Consider the following 20,263-nt stretch of genomic DNA (forward strand, 5'->3'; position numbering starts at 1 on the left):
ACGGCCAGAGTCAATCATTCACCGGGCTCCACCCATCTTAAAGGGCATGGCCACGCTCTCAGGGGCTCAGACCTGCGCAGGTCCTTCAAGCTGGAGGTTCTTGTAGCAATGCGGTAGTGCCCCTACCTCTGAGCCAGGAGACTCAGGTTCAAGTTCACCTGCTCGGCAGGTTTCCAATGTTACCTTCCTGAATAAATTAGTTGGGGGGGGAATGTCTTCATGTAGACCACTAATGGGGCAAGTTCCAAAGCATGAAAGCGGATCTCATTGAAGTGTAGGGGGTTCGTAAGGGACTTGACTGGGTAAATGCTGAGACCAGGGGCATAGCCTTAGAATAAATAGGCACTAATCTAAGCCTTAGATGGGGTGTACTGCCTTCTTACAAGAGTTGTTGGAAGTCATTGCCACAGAGTGGTGTGGGAGCAAAGTCTTTGTGTGTATTTAAGGATAAGATAGTTAGATCAGAGAGGGAATTGAATTGAATAACCTTTGTTGTCATGTACATTCATAATGCAGTGAAAAGCATGCGCTATGATTCATACATAAGCGCCATTCACAGAATATAATACAGAAAGATAACTTAAAAGAGAGTCCAACTTTCCTTCCTTGCTGCTGTACCATGGCCAGAGTCCCGGTCAAGGCTTCCCAGCACACACTATGCCGCCAAGTGTGTCCTGCCCGGGGCTAGAACTGCCCGCGCCATGCCGCGGTCGGGGGCCTACTCCACGTTGAATATGAAAGCCCCACTCCAGATCTCACAGGCTGACCAAGTGACTCAGCCGCTGCCTCTGAAAACACTACCTGCTGCCGTTCCGGAGCCCATTGAAGCTGCCTCCCTGCCGAAGTGCTCCCCTGGCCACCCGTCACTCTGGGATTCAGCCCCCACCACACCACGGCGTACACAACTCCTCCACTGCTCCAGGACTTGACCCCTCCAGGTGTCGCTCCAACTGCCAACATCACTGGTCCATGGTCTGCTGCCGCTGTAGGACACAGCCTATGTGATGAGCTCCCGCCCCATCCAACTCCTTTCTTCAGGATGGAGTTAAATAGTTGAAGTTAAAATTAGTTAAGTGGTGGGCAGGCGGTGTGGAAATATTGCAAAGGGAAGCAGGGAGAGAGAAAAAGAACTGGAGCAGCTTACCCTGCCACCATCTTGTTTCTACTGAAGGACAATTTATCAAGAATTATAGGGAATGGACAGGAAAGTGGACTTGAAGAATATTATAAGATCCTAAATTGTTTAAATAGGTGGGAACAGTCTCAAGGGATCAAAAAGCCTACTCTTGTTCCTCTTTCTCAAGATCTTGTTGCAAACATTTTGATCTACCTATGAAATGAATGGTGAACTTTCCATGGAGGGAATGTAGAATATGTTCACTAGGCTGAAAGCAGAGATTGCAGGACTGACATGAGAGATTTGGGTCTGTGCATACTTTCTAATCAACCAGTTTAGAGATGTTACTTCATATCTCTGGAGCATGTGGGACTTGAAGCTGGGCCACCTGGCCCAGAGGTAGGGACCTTACCACCCAACCTGAAGAGCCATTGGGCCTGTATTCACCAGAGTTTAGAAGATTGAGAGAAGATCTGATTAAAACATGTAAAATTGAATTGGAGGCAGTTCACAGGATATTCACTGGATTGATTCCAGAGAAAGGCGTTTTTCTTGTGACGAGAGATTTAGCTGTTTGGGCCTATGCTGTCTGGAGTTTAGAAGAGGAGATCTAATTGGGATACATAAGATGCTGAAAGGGATTGATAAATTAGACATAGAGAACATTTCCTCATATGGGACAGTCTAGAATAAGCAATATGGTGTAGCAGATTTAAAACAGTGATGAGGAGAAATTACTTATCTCAAAGGGTGATGAATCTGTGGAGTTCACTCCCCAGAGTGCAGTGGATGCGGGAACATTGAGCAAATTTAAAGAAGAGATAGATTTTTAATTAGTAATGGTTTGAAGGGTTATGAGATTGGGTAGGACAGTGGAGTTGAGGCCAAGATGAAATCAGGCATGATTGTATGCAGGCTCAAGGGGCTGAATTGTCTACTCCTGCTCCTAGTTCTTATGTTTAACATGGCTAAACAGACTAGATGTAAGGACAATTTTTGTTTTCCTCAGATCATAGCTGTAATACTCTGAACAGTTTTGATTCCCTTATCTAAGGAAAGATATACTGACAGGCAGCCCAGAGAAGGTTCACAAGGCAGAGACCAGGTGGAGAGGAGCTGTCTTATAAGAAGAGGTTGAATAGATTGGGCCTGTACCCATTGGAATGTAGTAGAATGTGAGACAATGTTGTTGAAACATGTAGGATTCTTAGATGAGTCCTTGAGTACTGTGTACAGTTCTGATCACCATTTTATTGAAAAACCTCCACAGAGACTGGTATTCCAAATAACCAGGACACCCGTTATTTATACTGATCCAGCTCCCTCAAAGCCAGCTCGCAGAGTGAAGAGGATATCTGATACTCCTGTTTTTAATCAGTCAGCCCAGGCTCCCTGATCGGACCAGATTAACAGTTCCACCCTGGGAACTAATATTCAATGAAGTCCACCTGGCTGACCTTATTACAATCACTACATCCCTCTCCCTCTTCCTTAGAAGGGTCACCTGACCCAAAATGTTAACTCTGATTTTTTCTTCACAGATGCTGACATGCCAGACATGCTGAGCTTTTCCAGCATCTTGTGTTTTTGTTCCTGATTTACAGCATCTGCAGTTCTTTCAGTTTTTATTTTGTGGAGAAAGGATCACCAGTTGACCAAACGTTCTTTACAAAGAGAGGACTCTTGGATTGCTGTGTGTTCCAAGCAGCAGATGTTTTCGGCCTGCAGGATTTTCCCTGTGGGGGCTACTTTGATGTGACCTTCAGGAGTGTGAAGCAATGTCAGCATCTCCTGAAGGTTTTTGAGGAGAAAGGAGGTAAAGGCCACCTCTCTGTCCTGGTTGTGGCAACATTGTTCATTCTCCCTGCACAGAGGAGCTGGGTTATTACAATCCCTGTATACAATCCCCATGCCCCTGTAGCAGATGTCCTGGCCTTCCTAGGGAGGTATGTGCAGCTAGAAGGAGACAGCACTGATGTAGAGGACCCCGTAAGAATCTGGACAGCAAGCAGCTGGTGACCCTGAAGGTGGACGCCAGTGGGAACATCCTCTACCCGCCCTTCAGCTTTGCAATCGGAGGGAGCCAAGGATACCTGATGTACATGGGGTAGCCTAGAGTGTGCCGTACCTGCGACAGGGCAGGACACACGACAGCAGAGTGCAAAGTGACCTACCACAGGAACTGTAAACAGAAGGGCCATCAAAGGACTGCAAGGAGTCCAAGACCTGCAACCTGAGTGGGGAAGCAGGCTGCCTGTACAAGGCCTGCCCAAAACGGGGTGGAGGGGGGCACTTACACTCAAATGGCTGGAAGTGGCAATGTGAGCTGTCCACCCCCAAGGGTCAGTAAGGTGCCACATCCCAGCAAGAAAACTGATACAAGGGTCACCCAGAAGGAAGAACAAGCTAGAGTAAGACAACAAGGTAGACGGGGCAGAGGCCCAGCAATAAACCCACCCTCCACCTGGATAGACGGAGCCAATGGAGGAGCAGGAGGAAACCAAGGAGGCAGGGAATGGATAATAGTGAGAAACAGCCAGGAAAGAAAAATATGTCAGGCCCCCAAAGACCCACAGCAAAGGGAAAGAGCCAGCTGCTTGAAGGCTACGCCAGCAGCTTCTCTGATGATGAAGATGTGCAGAGGGATTGCCATCAACAAAAAGAGGCAGAGCTCCATGGGGGGAAGGAGAGGGGCACCCCCCTCCAACCTGGAAATGCCAGACCCCTCCCCACACAAAAGGTCCAAAGAAGCCCAACCTCTAGGTGGTGAAAACCGGTGGGGGGATCCCACTGCAGGCCAGCTCCAGGCAACTGGGAGATGTAGCGCTCTGACAGCCCCTCTGTCAGACTCAGAACCGTACCCTGCTTGCTTCAACCCCACCCAGCTGACACCAGAACAGGACAATCCAGCCTGACTCCACCTTCTCCATCTGAGTGTATACACACTCTGCACCAGCCAAAGACCTGGATGCATACACTATTGTGCATTCCCCTCCATTGGGTTACCTTTGAGCCAATGTTACCCCAATGATACACAATGAGGCATTGCATGACAATGCCAGACCTGGCTTGGGATCATAGTGTGCCAACAACTTAAAGGATGATCACTGTTTCTTCACTTCCCTGAAAGCTATGGTTTGGCTATGCAACCAATTCCAAGGCTGAATCTTTTTTAAGAGTTGATGCAAAGGTGCCAGGATGGAGACCAGGCAATGCCTGAACTTTCTATAATAATTCACCAGCCCAAGGAAAGACTTAATGTCTGGTACAGATGTGGGAACTGGAGCAATTTTGATCGCCCTCAGTTTGTTTGACAATGGGTGTAACTTGGTCTTGTGAGCTCTGTAGCCCAGGTAGGTCACTTGGGATCCCTGGAACTCACAGCTTTCCCTTCTAAGGTGTGCATCCACCTTGAAGAAATGTCTAAGGACTATGTGCAAGTTCTCGAATTGCTTCCCTGTCATTAGCACATCATCTAGATAAATGGTGACCTTGGGTAGACCTTGTAAAATGTTCTTCATTGTCCACTGAAAAACTTACACAGGCTGACGATACCCCATATGGCAGTCTGGTATATCAGTACAAACTCTTCTGGGTATTAATTGTAGCATATTTCTGGGAATCCTCCTCTAACCATAATTACAAGTACACATAGTTCATGTCCGGCTTCGTGAAGAACAGCGCCCCCCCCCCCCCCCCCCCCCCAGCCCTTGAATGTTTTGCGTGTAAATCCTTTACGTGATGGTTTTGGTACTTATCCAGCTGCAAAAGGTGGTTTACTGTTTGCTTAAAATCTCCACAAAAGCAAACTGACCTGTTTTGCTTCACAATTGGTATGACTGATGCTGCCCATTCCACAAACTGGACTATTTTGATGATTCAATAAAAACCTGAAAGAACTGCGGATGCTGTAAGACAGGAACAAAAACAAAGTTGCTGGAAAAACTCTGAGGAAGGGTCACTGGACCCAAAATGTTAACTCTGTCTTTTCCTTCACAGATGCTGCCAGACCTGCTGAGCTTTTCCAGCAACTTTGTTTTTGTTCCTTATTTTGATAATTCCTTCATTTTCCAACCTTTCGATTTTTGCCTCTACTTTTGCACATGAGGCAAATGGCACTGGATGGACCTTGCAGAATTGTGGATTGGCTTCCTTGTCAACAGATGAGCTGGCCTTGACTCCTTTGATAGTTCTTAGACCTTCCTGAAAAACCTCTGCATATTTAATAAGGACTTCATTCAGACAGCTGCTTTATAATCCAAAAAAAATGTCAAACCAATCAAGGTGAATCTTTCTGAGCAATTTTGCCCCGCCAAGCTTGGGCCTGAACCTTTTACTACAGTCAGTAGTAACTGAACCAGCTGCTTCTCTTAAGAGACCAAAAGTTGTACCCTTAATCTGTGACGGTTCCCAGACATAAGTTCTCAGTCTTGCTGAGGTCTTGTGCAAATGTGAGGATTGGAATCCAGTGCGAATTTTGTTAAAGCCTGGTTCTATGATAATTGAAACGGCTGTGCCAGTATCGACCTCCATTAAAACCGGGTGATCATTTAGCCAGACGTCTATTTTAATTGGTTCTGATTTGGATGTTGCTTAGTAATTTAACTGTTCCAAACCAGACACAGGTGGACTTTCCAGGGCCTGGATACTGGCCCATGAGTTCTCTGACTCAATTCAGGTCTAATGGGATGCGTTTCCTGTCTCGAGTCCACACACTGGCAGCAACTACAATGGCTTGCCAATTTGAATCCTAATGAAAATCTCCACCACTTGGTCAAGGCTTGGTTTTGTTTTGGGGTTTTGCTGCGGGCTGACCTAGAGTCCCTTTAGGATATGTCCTGAGGGAGGCTATGCAGTTGCCTTCACTCAAGTGGTGTTCCCCAAGTTCAATGGGACTGGCAAGGGTGCCCACCACCATTGAAATACCCTGCAACTCATATGCTCCACTTTCTGCATTTTGCAATGTCGAAGCCAGTTACAGTGCCTGTTTGACATTCTGTTGGGCTTCAGCTATTAGGTTCTTTTGTATGATTACACTATTAATCCCATATATCAAACAGTCTCTCACCATCTCTTTAAGGGTTAGACCAAAGTCACATGCCTTTGCCAGTTATCTTAATCTCGTCAAAAATCCCAATATGGATTCCCCTGGTTCTTGAATTGACGAGTAAAACCAATAGTATCTCAGAATTAGAGGAGTCTTGGGGTCATGATATTCCTTCACTAAATCCATCAACTCTTGAAAGATTTTTGTATCTGGTGTCTTAGGGAAAGTCAAGGTGCTAATAACTGAAAAAGCTGAAGATCCACAAAGCTTCAGGAGAATTTCTCATTGCTGTTCATCGGCCCCAGAGTCATTTGCCTGGAAAAAATAATGCATTCTTTCTGCATACTGGGCCCAGTCTTCAGTGGTAGGATCAAACAAGGCAAGCTTCCCAAATGAGTGCATGATGCCAGAAATATTTACCCCAACTCAAAGGTAACTGTTGCGAATAAATTACTTCAAGAGTTCCTTTTCTCACGTAGCCACTGAAATAACTCCACAGAGGCAGGTATCTAGTCACACTTTATTTCCGTGTGGAAAGCGCTTGACACGGATCCAGCTCTCAGAGTGAGTAGGATATCTGACGCAGAGATAGTAGGAACTGCCGGTGCTGGAGAATCTGAGATAATACGGTGTGAAGCTGGATGAACACGGCAGGCCAAGCAGCATCAGAGGAGCAGGAAAGCTTGTCATTTCGGGTCGGGACCCTTTTTCTGAAGAGGGGTCCTGACCCGAAATGTCAAGCTTTCCTGTTCCGCTGATGCTGCTTGGCCTGCTGTGTTCAGGATATCTGACACTCCTGTTTATTTCTGTCAGCCAGGGCTCCCTGATTGGACCAGATTAACAGCCCCAATTAGGGAACTCATATTCTATGAGGTCCACCTGGCTAACTTCCTTGTAATTACCGCAATTATATGAAAGATATAATTGCACCAGAGAGGGTTCAGAGGAGATTGACCAGGATGCTGTCTGGGTGGAGGGTCTGAATTATGAGGAAAGATTGGATAGGCTGGGATTGTTTTCCTCAGACTAGCAAAGATCGATAGGGGCGTAAACAATTGTGATAGATTGAATAATAAGGTACTTTTTTTCCAGTAGTAGATGGGTCAATAACCAGGGGGTATAGATTTAAGGTAAGACATAGAGGGCTAAGAGGAAAGTTGAAGAGAATATTTTTCACCCAGAGGTTGTTGGAAATCTGGAGCTCACTGCCTGAAAAGATGGTTGAATCAGAAGCTATGTGAGCATTTGAGCAGTATTCCGATATTCACTTACTTTGTCATAGCCTCCAGTGCTATGGGCCAAAAACTGGAAAACGGGATAAATGTAGTTCAGATCATTGTTGATCATCATGGATATGATGGGCTGAATGACTTTCTTCTGTGCTGCAAACATCTATAAGCCAATGATCATCTGTACCAAGATGACTGAAACAGGTTGCCTCGTCATCTATTCCATTGATGTTTATAGTGGAAAGGTTTCTGCGTTTTCCTGCATGAGTACATTGAAATAGTGCTTCTTTAGAGTTCCAGGGCAGATGAACAATAACCAAACTGAAATACGGACAAGGCTGAAGAGGCAACTGGCCTCCTCCTATTCCTAGTATTTCACTCATTATAAAACCCATTTCTTTGGCGGTTTGTTTATTAACTCATGGCTGGGCCAGCAATTATTGTCTATCTCAAATGTCCTTGAGAAACTGATGGTGAGCTGCCTTCTTGAACTGCTGAAGGCCATGTGCTGTAGGTAGACTGATGGAGGGAATTCTAGGATTTTGACCCAGCAATACTGAAGGAATGGCCAATATATTTACAAATCAGGATGGTGAGTGGCATGGACGGGAACTTGAATGTGGTGGTGTTCCCATGCATCTGTTACCCATGTCCTTCTAGATGAAAGTATACATCGGTTTGGAGGGTGCTATCTGAGGAACTTTAGTGAATTTCTGCAGTGCATCTTGTAGGTGGTACATACTGTTGCGACTGAGTGTTAGTAGTGGAAGGAGTGAATGTTATACCAATCAAACGAACTGCTTTGTCCAGGATGATGTCAAGCTTCTTGAGTGTTCTTGGAGCTGCACCCATCCAGATAAGTGGGGAGTATCTCATCATATTCGTACCATGTGCCTTGAAGACTGTGGTCAGGCTTTAGTGAGTCGGAAGGTGGGTGACTTACTACAGTGTTCCTAGCCTCTGCCCTGCTCTTGTAGCCACTGTATTTAAGTAGCGACTTCAGTTGTGTTTCTGGTCAATGGTAACCCCCAGAATGTTGATAGTAGGGGATAGTGGGGAATACCATTGAATGTCAAGGGTGGTGGTTAGATTGTCTCTTATTGGAGACAGCCATAGCCTGGCATTTGTGTGGCGCTAATGTTACTTCCCACTTGTCAGCCCAAGCCTGAATATTGTCCAGATCTTGTTGCATTTGCATTGCTCCAATATCTGAGGATTTCTGAATGGCGCTGAACATTGTGCAATCATCAGTCAACATCCCCACTTCTGATCTTGTGATGGAGGGAAGCAGCTGAAGATAGTTGGGCTGAGGACACTACTCTGAGGAACTCCTGCAGAGATGTCTTGGAGCTGAGATGGCTGACCTCCGACAGCCACAACCACCTGTCTATGTGTTTCCAACCATATGATTCCAACCAGCGGAGAGTTTGCCTCTTGACCTAGTTTTGCTAGGGCTCCTTGATGACACACTTGGTCAAATGAAGCCTTGATGTTAAAGACTGTTGCTGTCATCTCCCCTCTGGAATCCAGCTCTTTTGTACATGTCTTAACTAACGTTGCAATGAGGTCAGGAACTGAATGGCCCTGGCAGAACCTAAACTGTGTGCCACTGAGTGTATGCTGTTTGATAACACGATTGATGACACACTGCATCAATTTAATGATAAGCAGGCTGACAGGGCAATAGTTGGCTGGGTTGGATTTGTCCTGCTTCTTGTGTACAGGACATACCTGGGCAATTTTTTCACATTGTTGGGTAGATGCCTGTGTTGTAACTGTACTGGAGCAGCTTGGCTCGGGGAGCAGCAAATTCTGGAGCACAAGTCTTTGGTGCTATTTTCTCTTATCATTCAGCGGGGTAAGGGTGGCATTGGCTAGGCCAGCATTTACTATACACATTTATATTATTAAGAATTAACCATATTGCTGTGGGCCTGGAGTCACGTGTAGACCAGACCAGGTGAAGATATCAGGAGGTTAATGAACTAGATGGGTTTCTCTGACAATTGACGATGATTTCATGGTTATCAGTAAATTTCTAATTCTGTGCACAGTATGAATTTCCTTATTTCAGGGAGGCTGTTGGAGACAGTTCCCAGAATGCTTACCAGACTAATACCTGGAATGTGGGGATTGTTTTGTGAGGAAAAAGCTTGTGACCACTGGGGTTTAGAAAAATAACTAGATTGAAACGTGTGTAATCAAGATTACCAAGTGTATGTGGAGAAGATGCTTCCACTTGTGGGAGAATCAAAATAGGGGATGGCTCCTTTAAGGTGGAGACAAGGAGAATGTTTTGTTCTCTCAGAGGGTCATGACCCTCTGGTACTTTTTTCCTCAAAGGTTGAGGGAGCTGAACCTTTGAAGATTTTTGAATAATTCCCAGGGCAGAAATGGCTAGCACGAGGGGTCATAGTTTTAAGCTGGTTGGTGGAAAGTATAGAGGGGATGTCAGAGGCAGGTTCTTTACGCAGAGAGTTGTGAGAGCATGGAATGCGTTGCCAGCAGCAGTTGTGGAAGCAAGGTCATTGGGGTCATTTAAGAGACTGCTGGACATGCATATGGTCACAGAAATTTGAGGGTGCATCCATGAGGATCAATGGTCGGCACAACATTGTGGGCTGAAGGGCCTGTTCTGTGCTGTACTGTTCTATGTTCTATGTTCTATGTTCTATGTTCTAATTCGTTATTCCAGCCATTTAGTTTGTCCCTAGCACCATCTTATTTTTGATTTTTCATAAATAATAATTATTTTATCATTAGGTCATTCTCTTCACTTACTATTCAGCTTGTCAACACGCCACTCACACCATTTGTACTTATCTGTCGGTGCTCTTAAGACCTAGCATTATCATGTCATTTTTCTCTCTGCCTATATATCCTGTTCCTGTGCGCTTCCCTCCACTTCACCTGATGAAGGACCAATGCTTTGAAAGCATGTGATTTCAAATAAACCTGTTTGACTATAACCTGGTGTCATGTGATTTCTGATTTTGAAAGTTTTTAAGGCAGAGGTGAGTAGATGTTTGGTACAGAAGAAGGTAAAGGGTTGACGGAGTGTATGTGGGAATGTGGAGTAATCAGATCATCCATGATATTTTTGAAAAGGGGGAACAGCTGGCCAAAACTTGTTCATATATAAGACATTTCAGGACATAATAAGGTTGTGAGAAACACCATGTAAATGTAGAGATAGTAGGAACTGCCAGTGCTGGAGTCTGAGATAACAAGGTGTAGAGCTGGATAAACACAGCAGGCCAAGTAGCATCAGAGGAGCAGGAAGGCTGACGTTTTGGGCCGGGGCCCTTCTTCAGAAACGTCAGCTTTCCTGCTTCTCTGATTCTGCCTGGCCTGAAGTGCTCCTCCAGCTCTACATCTTGTTATCTATGTAAATGTAGGTGCTTTTCATTTCTTTATTCCGTGTGAGTGAGTGATTCTGGTGAGTGTATCACTGGCTCTCCTTTTTGCCCTAAAGCAGCATCAGCATGTTATTAAACACAGAATGAGTCCTTTCAGCCTGCCAGGTCTGCACCAGCTTTCTAAATGAGGATTTCACTGAGTTCTATCCCCCTGTCTTCTCCCTCCACAGTGCTCCTTTTCACATAACAGGCTAACTCTTTGAACGCACCTCTGCAACAATCTCAGAAAGTGCATTCCAAGCCCTAACCATGTGCTATGAAACAAATATTTTCTCATATTGCATTTGCCAATTACTTTAAATCTTATCACCTGTGGAAATGATTCAGTGACAAGCACGGGGCTTGAACCTACAGTAGCCCCGTACTGTACTGACTGAGCTAGTCAGGATGATATCATTACACAAAATGACTGTCTACTTACATGACAGTATTCACAAAGTAAATATCACCATAGATAATAAAATGTGAGGCTGGATGAACACAGCAGGCCCAGCAGCATCTCAGGAGCACAAAAGCTGACGTTTCGGGCCTAGACCCTTCATATCACCATGTCTGGTACTTCAAACATTGTTGAGAAACAGCTACTTCATAGAATTAGGTAGACGCGCTCTTAAACTCTGACCTGACCAAAGACACCACACTCCTTAGTGATGTCAGGGGATTGCTGTCCCTCGGTTATTGGCTTTCTCACTCTGGAATCTGACTATAATCATTTAACCTAGACTGACATTTCAGTGGGGTACTGACAGAATGTTACGCACAAAACAGGAATTGCTGGAAAAACTCAGCAGATCTGGCAGTATCTGTGGAGAGAAAACACAGTCACTGTTTCAGATCCAGTAATTCTTCTTCAGAGGATGCAATACTGTTAAAGGTGCAGTCATTCAAGTGAGGATTTAGCGGGGTCCTGTCTATACTTATCAAGGCATATCATGTGATGAATAACGGGAGTGTTATCACTGGTGTTCTGGTTAATATTTATTCTTTAACCAGGTCATGAATATAGATCAGGCATCCATTATAACATTGCAAGCTTGTCGAGAGAAAATGATTGCCACATTTTCTAAGTTATAGCAGTGACTTGAAAAAGTGCTTTAATGTCTGTAAAATAATTTTTGAGGGTGAGACAAGTGCTTAAAAACTTGAGCTTTAACAATTAGGTCTAAAATATGAAATTCTCATTAACCTATCACTTTATAGATTTAATGGTATAATTATTATGTACAGGGCATGATTCTGATTCTTAGATCGGTCTGGCATGTTTCACACAATCATCGTCATGAGACAGCCATCTGTTACTCTTTAATGCCAAACTTTTAGTTCATTTGACACCAACACTAATGATTTTGAGGCCTAAAGAGAGATGGTTATAATTTTCACTATGCTTGTGGATAGGGACTACAGAAACAAAACTCACCTAATGCCTTATTGTCAAAGCTCAACAATAAAACAGAGAGAGAAAAAAAATCATTTCGTTTATATAGCGCCCTCACAACTTCAGGATGACCCAAAGTGCTCCACAAAAATGAAGGACTTTAGAAATGTTGTCATCGTAGTTTCACAAGCAAATGTAGCGACTATGTAGAACTAAATTAATGGCCGAGTATTTGAGCTCAGAGATTGGCCAGGCTGCTGAGAGGATTTCACTGCTCATCTTTTAGTTGTGCCAGAAGATATTTTATACTCGCTTGAAAAATCAGTTGGGGCATCAAGTTAATGACAAAGGGTCTTTAATAACAGGTTGCATGAACAATATCATAAAATTACTAAGTAACTCAGTCTAGTTCTAATAATAGAGCACCCCTTAAGAGAGGTTGAGTGTATTATCTGTTAATATGCTCTTGGCATTGTGACTGGCATCATGCTGTCAGGAACTCTTTCCCATTATGGGCATGTCAAATGCTAATGGGCATGGATTTAAGATGAGAGGGGAAAGTTTAAAGGAGATGTGTGAGGCAATGTTTCTACACAGAGGGCGTAGGCACCTGGAGCATGCTCCCAGGGAAGGTGGTAGAAGCAGACACAATAGTAATATTTAAGAGACGTTTAGACAGACGCATAAATAGGCAGGGAATTGAGGGATATGGACCACATGCAGGGAAGAGGAACTAGTTTAGAATAGCATCATGGTTGGCACAGTAATGATGGGCTGAAGGGCCTGCTCCTGCGATGTACTGTTCACTGTTCTATGAACCCACCCATCTCCCCCAACAATTGATCTGACTAGTGATTGCAAGGTGAGGGTGGGGGTGACCTGTCTCTGTTGTTTGCTTATCCTCCTGGAGAGAAATCTATCAGGGTCTTCAGTCTCATCTCCTTGCACCTTTCTGGCACCCAGGGTGTTTCATGACATTGTGCCAGAAACTTCCACTTTGAGAGGGCCTTCACTTTTCCCCCTCCATGTAAGACCTCATTAGAGTATGAGATTAAAATAAAGACTTGTATTCACATATCACCTTTCATTATCTCAAATGCCCACAAACGCTTCGCAGCCAATGAAGCGCTTTTCAAGTGCAGTCACTCTCATAATTTTGGAAACACAGGAGCCATCCTCCCCACAGCAAGGTCCCACAACCATCACACCTTCTGGTGAGCCGGGTGTATGCTTAGGTTCCACTTCAGAGACTGGGTCATGTAACCCAGCCTGACAATGGCAGTGCTTCACTGAAGAAATACTGCACTGTCGGAGGTGCTGTTTCAGGTGCATCTAACAGATGGAATAGACTCTGTTGAGAGAGGAACAGTGGTATTTTCCTGGCACTGGCACTAATATTAGTCCCTCAATCAATATCAGAAACACAGATGAGCCTGCTCATGATCACTTTGATGTCTGTGGGATCTTCCTTTGCTGCCTTTTGTACCTTATGGTAGTGGGTGCGCTTCTAATAAGACCTTCACTAGGCATGACAAAGCAGTGAAATGTGCCACAGGAACATTGCTATTAACTTCTGTTAATCCATTTCATGTTATGATGGAAATTGTATTATATCTTACACTTTAGCATTTGGATTTTAACCTGGTGGCGAATTGATGTGGTTGGTTCTGTGAAGGTATTTTTTTAAAGCAGGTCAGAAAGTCATTTACAATAGAGAACTAAGTGTGTCAGTTACAAGAAGTCAAATGATTTTAGTTTAAGTGCCTGGTAGGACTCCTGTGGTGTTAATGGACAGCATGTTTATTCTGCTGAGCTTACAACAGGCCAAAATGTCATTAGTTTTAGCTTTTCACTTCAGCTTAGAAGAATTAGACATACAGTTCAGGAGAAAAAAATTGCTTCTTCCAGCAAAAGAATCAAGTTCCAGGTCAGGGGAATCAGTAATCTGAGCTAAACTGTTTTAGTCTGTGAGGTTTTCAAGCCAGGAGAGTTTGGATAGAAATGTTAAAATTGTTAGAACTGAAAAATGTCCGGGCTTTTGCTTGGTGAAAATTTCATGACTTTAGATTGGAAAAGGAATCATAAAATAGTCTCCTAAGTCCAAGGAAAAGAAGCTGGGAGAAATCAGTGAAGTAAGACTTAAAAGTTAACTCTTGAAGAGTTGCAGATGTGAGTGCTATCTCTGTGGAACTGAGTATCTGTAATTAGATGGTGTTGAGAAACACATTGAAACATAGTTTTGGCATTTTTGCTAAGATCTTTCATGTCTTTCTTTGTCATTTTGTTTGACTGAGACCTGTCTTTTGTAAAATAAGTCTTTATTCAGTTGTTAAAGAACATCTTCAGCCTCATGTGAATATATTTCAGTGATTACTCACCACATTAACCAGCTGCAAAAAATCAAATGTACATCCTGTCAAAATCAGAAATTGCTGGAAAAACTCAGCAGATCTGGCAGCATCTGTGGAAAGAAAGCAGAGTTAACGTTTCGGGTCCATTAACCCTTCTTCAGAACTGATGGTGGCTGGGAAAAAGATGGCCCTTAATTAGAAGATAGGGTGGGGGAGAGGGGAAAATAAATGATAAGTGGAGATAGAGCCCAAAGAGAGTGAAAAATTCTCTCTCACTCTCTGCCCACTGCATCTTCTGTAAAAAAAAACACCTCTTTCCTAGATACGACCAGTTCTAAAGAAGGGTCACTGGTCTCAGAATGTTAGCTCAGATTTCTCTCCACAGATGCTGAGATTTTCCAGCAATTTCTGTTTTTGTTTCAGATTTCCAGTGTCTGCAGTTCCTTCAGTTTTTTTTGTCTAGTGTCTAACCTGTTAGGCCTAGGTTTCATTCTGGGTTTAGACTGGTCTAATATTACCATTATGGCAATGTAAGGGAGAAAGACAATACGGTCCATGTTTTCTATTGAATTGGAAACTAAGTGAGAAAGAGTTAACGTATTGTTAAGGACGTTAACCAGACGTGCTACCCACCAATGTTCCTTTGAAGAGTTGACCATTGACACTGTAGATTATTTGTGTAAATCTCAGCCCCCTCAGTTGATCCGGGAACCTGTCAGTGCTACTCAAACAGAGTTGTAGCAAAATCCCTGTTTAATACTCAGGGTCTGACAAAGAGTGTGAGAACTAGGACACGGCAGCTGTGATCAGACTAACAGATAGAGCCCGCTCTCTGATGAAACTTGCTAAAATAAGGATATGCTAGCCCAATGTTGGAGCTTTATTATAAAGCAGGAGCGACCACAGGCAAGGCTGAACCGAAGCAATCAGGGTGATTATTAGAGATAATGGGATCTGCAGATGCTGGAGAATCCAAGATAATAAAATGTGAGGCTGGATGAACACAGCAGGCCCAGCAGCATCTCAGGAGCACAAAAGCTGACGTTTCGGGCCTAGACCCTTCATCAGAGATTATTAGAGCTGGGCGAAACAGTGGGGTGGGGGGAGGTTAAAGTGAAGTGGGTAGTTGGGTTACTGATTGTGTTAGAGGTTGGTTAGCTCGGTGGGCTGAACGGCTGGTTTGTGATCCTAAATGATGCTAACGTCACAGGTTCAATTCCCACACTAGCTGAGATTGCTATGAAGGTCTCACTTTCTCAACCTTGCTTGAGATGTATTGACCCTCAGGTTAAGCCACAAAGTCAGTTGCCTCTGTGTCTCTCTCTGTTGAGAATGTGGCCCCCTAGAGAGCCGGGTTGAGGATTACATTGAACTGGCTATTGGGAAACAGTGAGCTGCGTACTTGGGGTTGAAATTTCCTTCAACTGAGTCAGTAGTTGTGGATATTTTTAGATAAATTGTGCAGATAAGTCTGGAACCAATGGGATTATAGCCCAAACCTTCGATAAAACCTTAAGAAATAGGATCAGGAGTAGGCCATTCAGCCCCTCAAGCCTGTCCCGCCCATTCAATAGAATCATAGCAGATCTGATATTCCTCATCAACAACAAAAACATAGTTGCTGGGAAAGCTCAGCAGGTCTGCCAGCATCTGTGAAGGAGAAAGCAGAGTTAACGTTTCAGGTCCCATGACCCTTCCTCAGAACAGTTCTGTTAATTCTGTTTTCTCCTTTATAGATGCTGCCAGACCTGCTGAGCTTTTCCAGAAACTTTGTTTTTTTTCCTGATTTACAGCATCCACAGTTCTTTCGATTTTTATCTGATATTCCTCATATCCACTTCCCTGTCCTTTCCATGTAACCCTTGATTCCCCAACTGATCAAGAATCTATCTGTCTGAGCCTTAAACATCCACAAGGACTGTGCCCCCACAGCTCTCTGTGGCAAGGAGTTCCAAAGACTCACAAACCTCTGAGAGAAGAAATTCCTCTTTATTTCAGTTTAAATTGGAGCTCCTTTTATTCTGAGACAATAACTCTGATCCTAGATGCTCCAACGAGAGGAGGCATACTCTCAGCAGTTAGCTTTCCAAACCCCTTAAGAATCCTATCTGTTTCAATGTGATCACCTCTCATTTGTATAAACTCCAGTGAGCAGCGTCCCAACCTGTTTAGCCTTTGCTCACAAGACAATCCGTCCATACCAGGAATCACCCCAGTGAACCTTTTATGAACTGCCTCCAATGAAATGTTAGCTTTCCTTAGGCAAGGAGACCAAAACAGCTCACATTACTTCAGATGTGGTCTCCCATCACCTTGTACAGTTGCAGTCAGACTGCTGTATGCTTATACTTCAAACCCCTTGAAATAGGGACCAACATTCCACTAACCTTCCTGATTCCCTGCTGCACCTGTGAGTTAGCTTTCTGTGTTTCTTGTACAAGTCCCTTAGTGGTGCAGCTTTCTGCACTTTCTCTCTATTTACACAATATTCCTGTTCTTTTAGTATCAGAGATAATGGGAACTGCAGATGCTGGAGAATCCAAGATAATAAAATGTGAGGCTGGATGAACACAGCAGGCCCAGCAGCATCTCAGGAGCACAAAAGCTGATGTTTCGGGCCTAGACCCTTCATCAGAGAGGGGGATGGGGTGAGGGCTCTGGAATAAATAGGGAGAGAGGGAGAGGCGGACCGAAGATGGAGAGAAAAGAAGATAGGTGGAGAGAGTTTAGGTGGGGAGGTAGGGAGGGGATAGGTCAGTCCAGGGAAGACGGACAGGTCAAGGAGGTGGGATGAGGTTAGTAGGTAGATGGAGGTGCGGCTTGGGGTGGGAGGAAGGGATGGGTGAGAGGAAGAACCGGTTAGGGAGGCAGAGACAGGTTGGACTGGTTTTGGGATGCAGTGGGTGGAGGGGAAGAGCTGGGCTGGTTGTGTGGTGCAGTGGGGGGAGGGGACGAACTGGGCTGGTTTTGGGATGCGGTGGGGGAAGGGGAGATTTTGAAGCTGGTGAACTCCACATTGATACCATTGGGCTGCAGGGTTCCCAAGCGGAATATGAGTTGCTGTTCCTGCAACCTTTGGGTTCCTGTTCTTTTGTTCTCCCGTCCAAAATGTTGAACTGCCTAGTGGGAGCACTGATCAGCAGTTTGAAAGTTCCTTTGATTGAGCCAACGGTCATGGATATTGTTAAAAAACCTGTTCAGACATGTCTGGAGCATGTGGGACCAGAACCCAAGCCTTCTATGCCAAAGTTAGGGACACTACTCCTGCAGCACAAGTCCAATAGTTGTAGCCTGGGCCCTAAAAATCGCACCAGAAATTACAAAGTTTTTTAAAAAATTAACAATTGATTAATTTATGCTGGGCACCTATTGCTCATTATCTGGAGGCAGTAGGTTGACTCACACTAAATTTTATATTCCCTCATCGTAGAGAGTCTGTGCCTCTGACTCCAATACAGAGAGGGCGAGAAAACGGTTAACGTAACACCGGAGCTCTGTGTAAACCCTTGCTGCCACTCTAACCTAGGTCAGCACAAGGAGAGAATCTCTCTGTCAATGAGTTGGAGACTATGTGACAATCCAGCAGTGTGGACCTATCATCTATCAGCACCCATTAGAGGGCTGCTTCAAAAGCGTTGATGTAACGATTGATTTTAAAACTCCTCACCTCACTGGGGTGAACACATGGAACGATTCTCCTTGACCCAGATGCTGCAAATAAAGCTGAAACACCTCTCATTTCCAGCACACTGCCTGTTAATGAGGAGAATCATTTGGCTTTCAACTCAAATGTCAATGATATCAACATGTCTTTAATAAAACTCACACTCAGTTGAACTGTGTTAAACTGCCGAAAATGTGCTTAATTTCTTTCCCCTCCATGACCATTTTCTAATTGATTTTAGTGATGATTAGTGTCAGTTAACAAGCTGGAGAACAGCAGATGGAGTTGTAACAATCAGTGGATTGCTGTAAAGGGACACAGTTCCCATTAATTAACTCCGGTACAGCAACTGCAAAAAAATCAGTTGAGACTTTTTCCATTTCCGAATGCAAGTGTACAGTGCAGAATGAGTCACAAAGATGTTCTGAAATGCAGAAAGCAGTAAAACCTGCCTTTTTTCCATTCCTGCTGGCCTTTGAAATTGAGGGAATGCCCCAATTCTGTGGCTCAGAGGGTAGCACAATCTGGCAGATGAGATTTTAACAAAGGTCCTTGTGTGGGTGTGAAAGATCCTTGTACAAGAACTATAGTGTTCTCCCCAGATTTCCAGTCAATATCTTTCCCATAGCCAACATTTACTGAAAGCAGATTATCTGCCCAATATCAAATTGCTCTCTGTGGAATCTTGCTGTGCATTAATTGTCTGTCATATTCCCTTGAATACAACAGAAACCATAGGAAACTATAGGAAAGATGTGGATGCTTTGGAGAGGGTTCAGAGGAGGTTTACCAGGATGCTGCCTGGACTGGAGGTCTTATCTTATGAAGAGAGGTTGACTGAGCTCGGACTCTTTTCATTGGAGAAAAGGAGGAGAGGGGACCTAATTGAGGTATACAAGATAATGAGAGGCATAGATAGAGTTGATAGCCAGAGACTATTTCCCAGGGCAGAAAAGGCTAACACGAGGGGTCATAGTTTTAAACTGGTTGGAGGAACGTATGGAGGGGATGTCAGAGGCGGGTTCTTTACACAGAGAGTTGTGAGAGCATGGAATGCGTTGCCAGCAGCAGTTGTGGAAGCAAGGTCATTGGGGACATTTAAGAGACTGCTGGACATGCATATGGTCACAGAAATTTGAGGGTGCATACATGAGGATCAATGGTCGGCACAACATTGTGGGCTGAAGGGCCTGTTCTGTGCTGTACTGTTCTATGTTCTAAACCACATTTTAAATCCTTCTAATTGGTTGCAATGCACATTTGGAACGGGCTAAAATCATGAAAGACCCTGTAAAAATACAGATTCTTAGTTTGATGCTTTTCTGATGTTTTCTGGGTGCTGCTTCAGTTGTATGGTCTTTCATATTTAAAGACTTCCTTTACAGAGAATTGCTTTTTGATCATTCCTTTTCCTCAGTGCTCTTGACATCGCAGCTCTGTCTCTTTTGTTGTCATTTCTCTTCTTGTTTTTTTAAAAATTAAGTTGCATGAGGAGGGCATCACTGGCCAGGCAGCATTTATTGCCCATCCCAGTTAAGAGTCAACCCCATTGCTGTGTTTCTGGAGTCACATGTAGGCCAGACCAGGTAAGGATGGCAGTTTCCTTCCCTAATGGGCATTAGTGAACCAGATGGATTTTCCCAACAATAGATTCATGGTCATCATTAGACTCTTAATTCCAGGTTTTTATTGAATTCGGATTCCTCCATGTGCTGTGGCGGGATCCAATCCAAGTTGCCAGGACACTATCTGGGACTCCGGATTAACAGCCCAGCAATAACACCGCGATACCATTACCTCCTCTGAAGGGATGATGTGAGTGGAAGATATTAGTTTTCACAATCCAGTTGATTCCTGTTCAGCACCAGGGAGTGAAAGGATCTTTTAAATATCCCAATGTCTCTTTGTTTGTTAGGTCTGATTCTTTCGAACAACAGATCACGGCATGGAGTCTTCCTGGCTCTTGTCAACCTCTTTTCAATTCCTGTACTCAAACAGCACTGTCAAAAATAGTCATGTACCGTTCCATTATAAAGTACTTCTGTTTGTATTATTTATTTA

The 20,263-nt window shown here is 44.1% G+C and overlaps 1 protein-coding gene across 1 annotated transcript in view; it reads right to left on the reverse strand.

The window, feature by feature from the left end:
• Positions 1 to 17,796: 17,796 nt before the first annotated feature.
• LOC132210795 (homeobox protein 2-like) overlaps positions 17,797 to 20,263 on the reverse strand; it is a 31,760-nt gene continuing 29,293 nt past the window's right edge. Inside the window, exon 6 of the mRNA XM_059653206.1 lies at positions 17,797 to 17,836. Coding sequence (XP_059509189.1) covers positions 17,797 to 17,836 — 40 coding nt within the window. The remainder of the gene's footprint in view (positions 17,837 to 20,263) is intronic.

The sequence above is a fragment of the Stegostoma tigrinum genome, chromosome 21 (assembly GCF_030684315.1).
Source record: "Stegostoma tigrinum isolate sSteTig4 chromosome 21, sSteTig4.hap1, whole genome shotgun sequence".
Classification (NCBI taxonomy): Eukaryota; Metazoa; Chordata; class Chondrichthyes; order Orectolobiformes; family Stegostomatidae; genus Stegostoma; species Stegostoma tigrinum.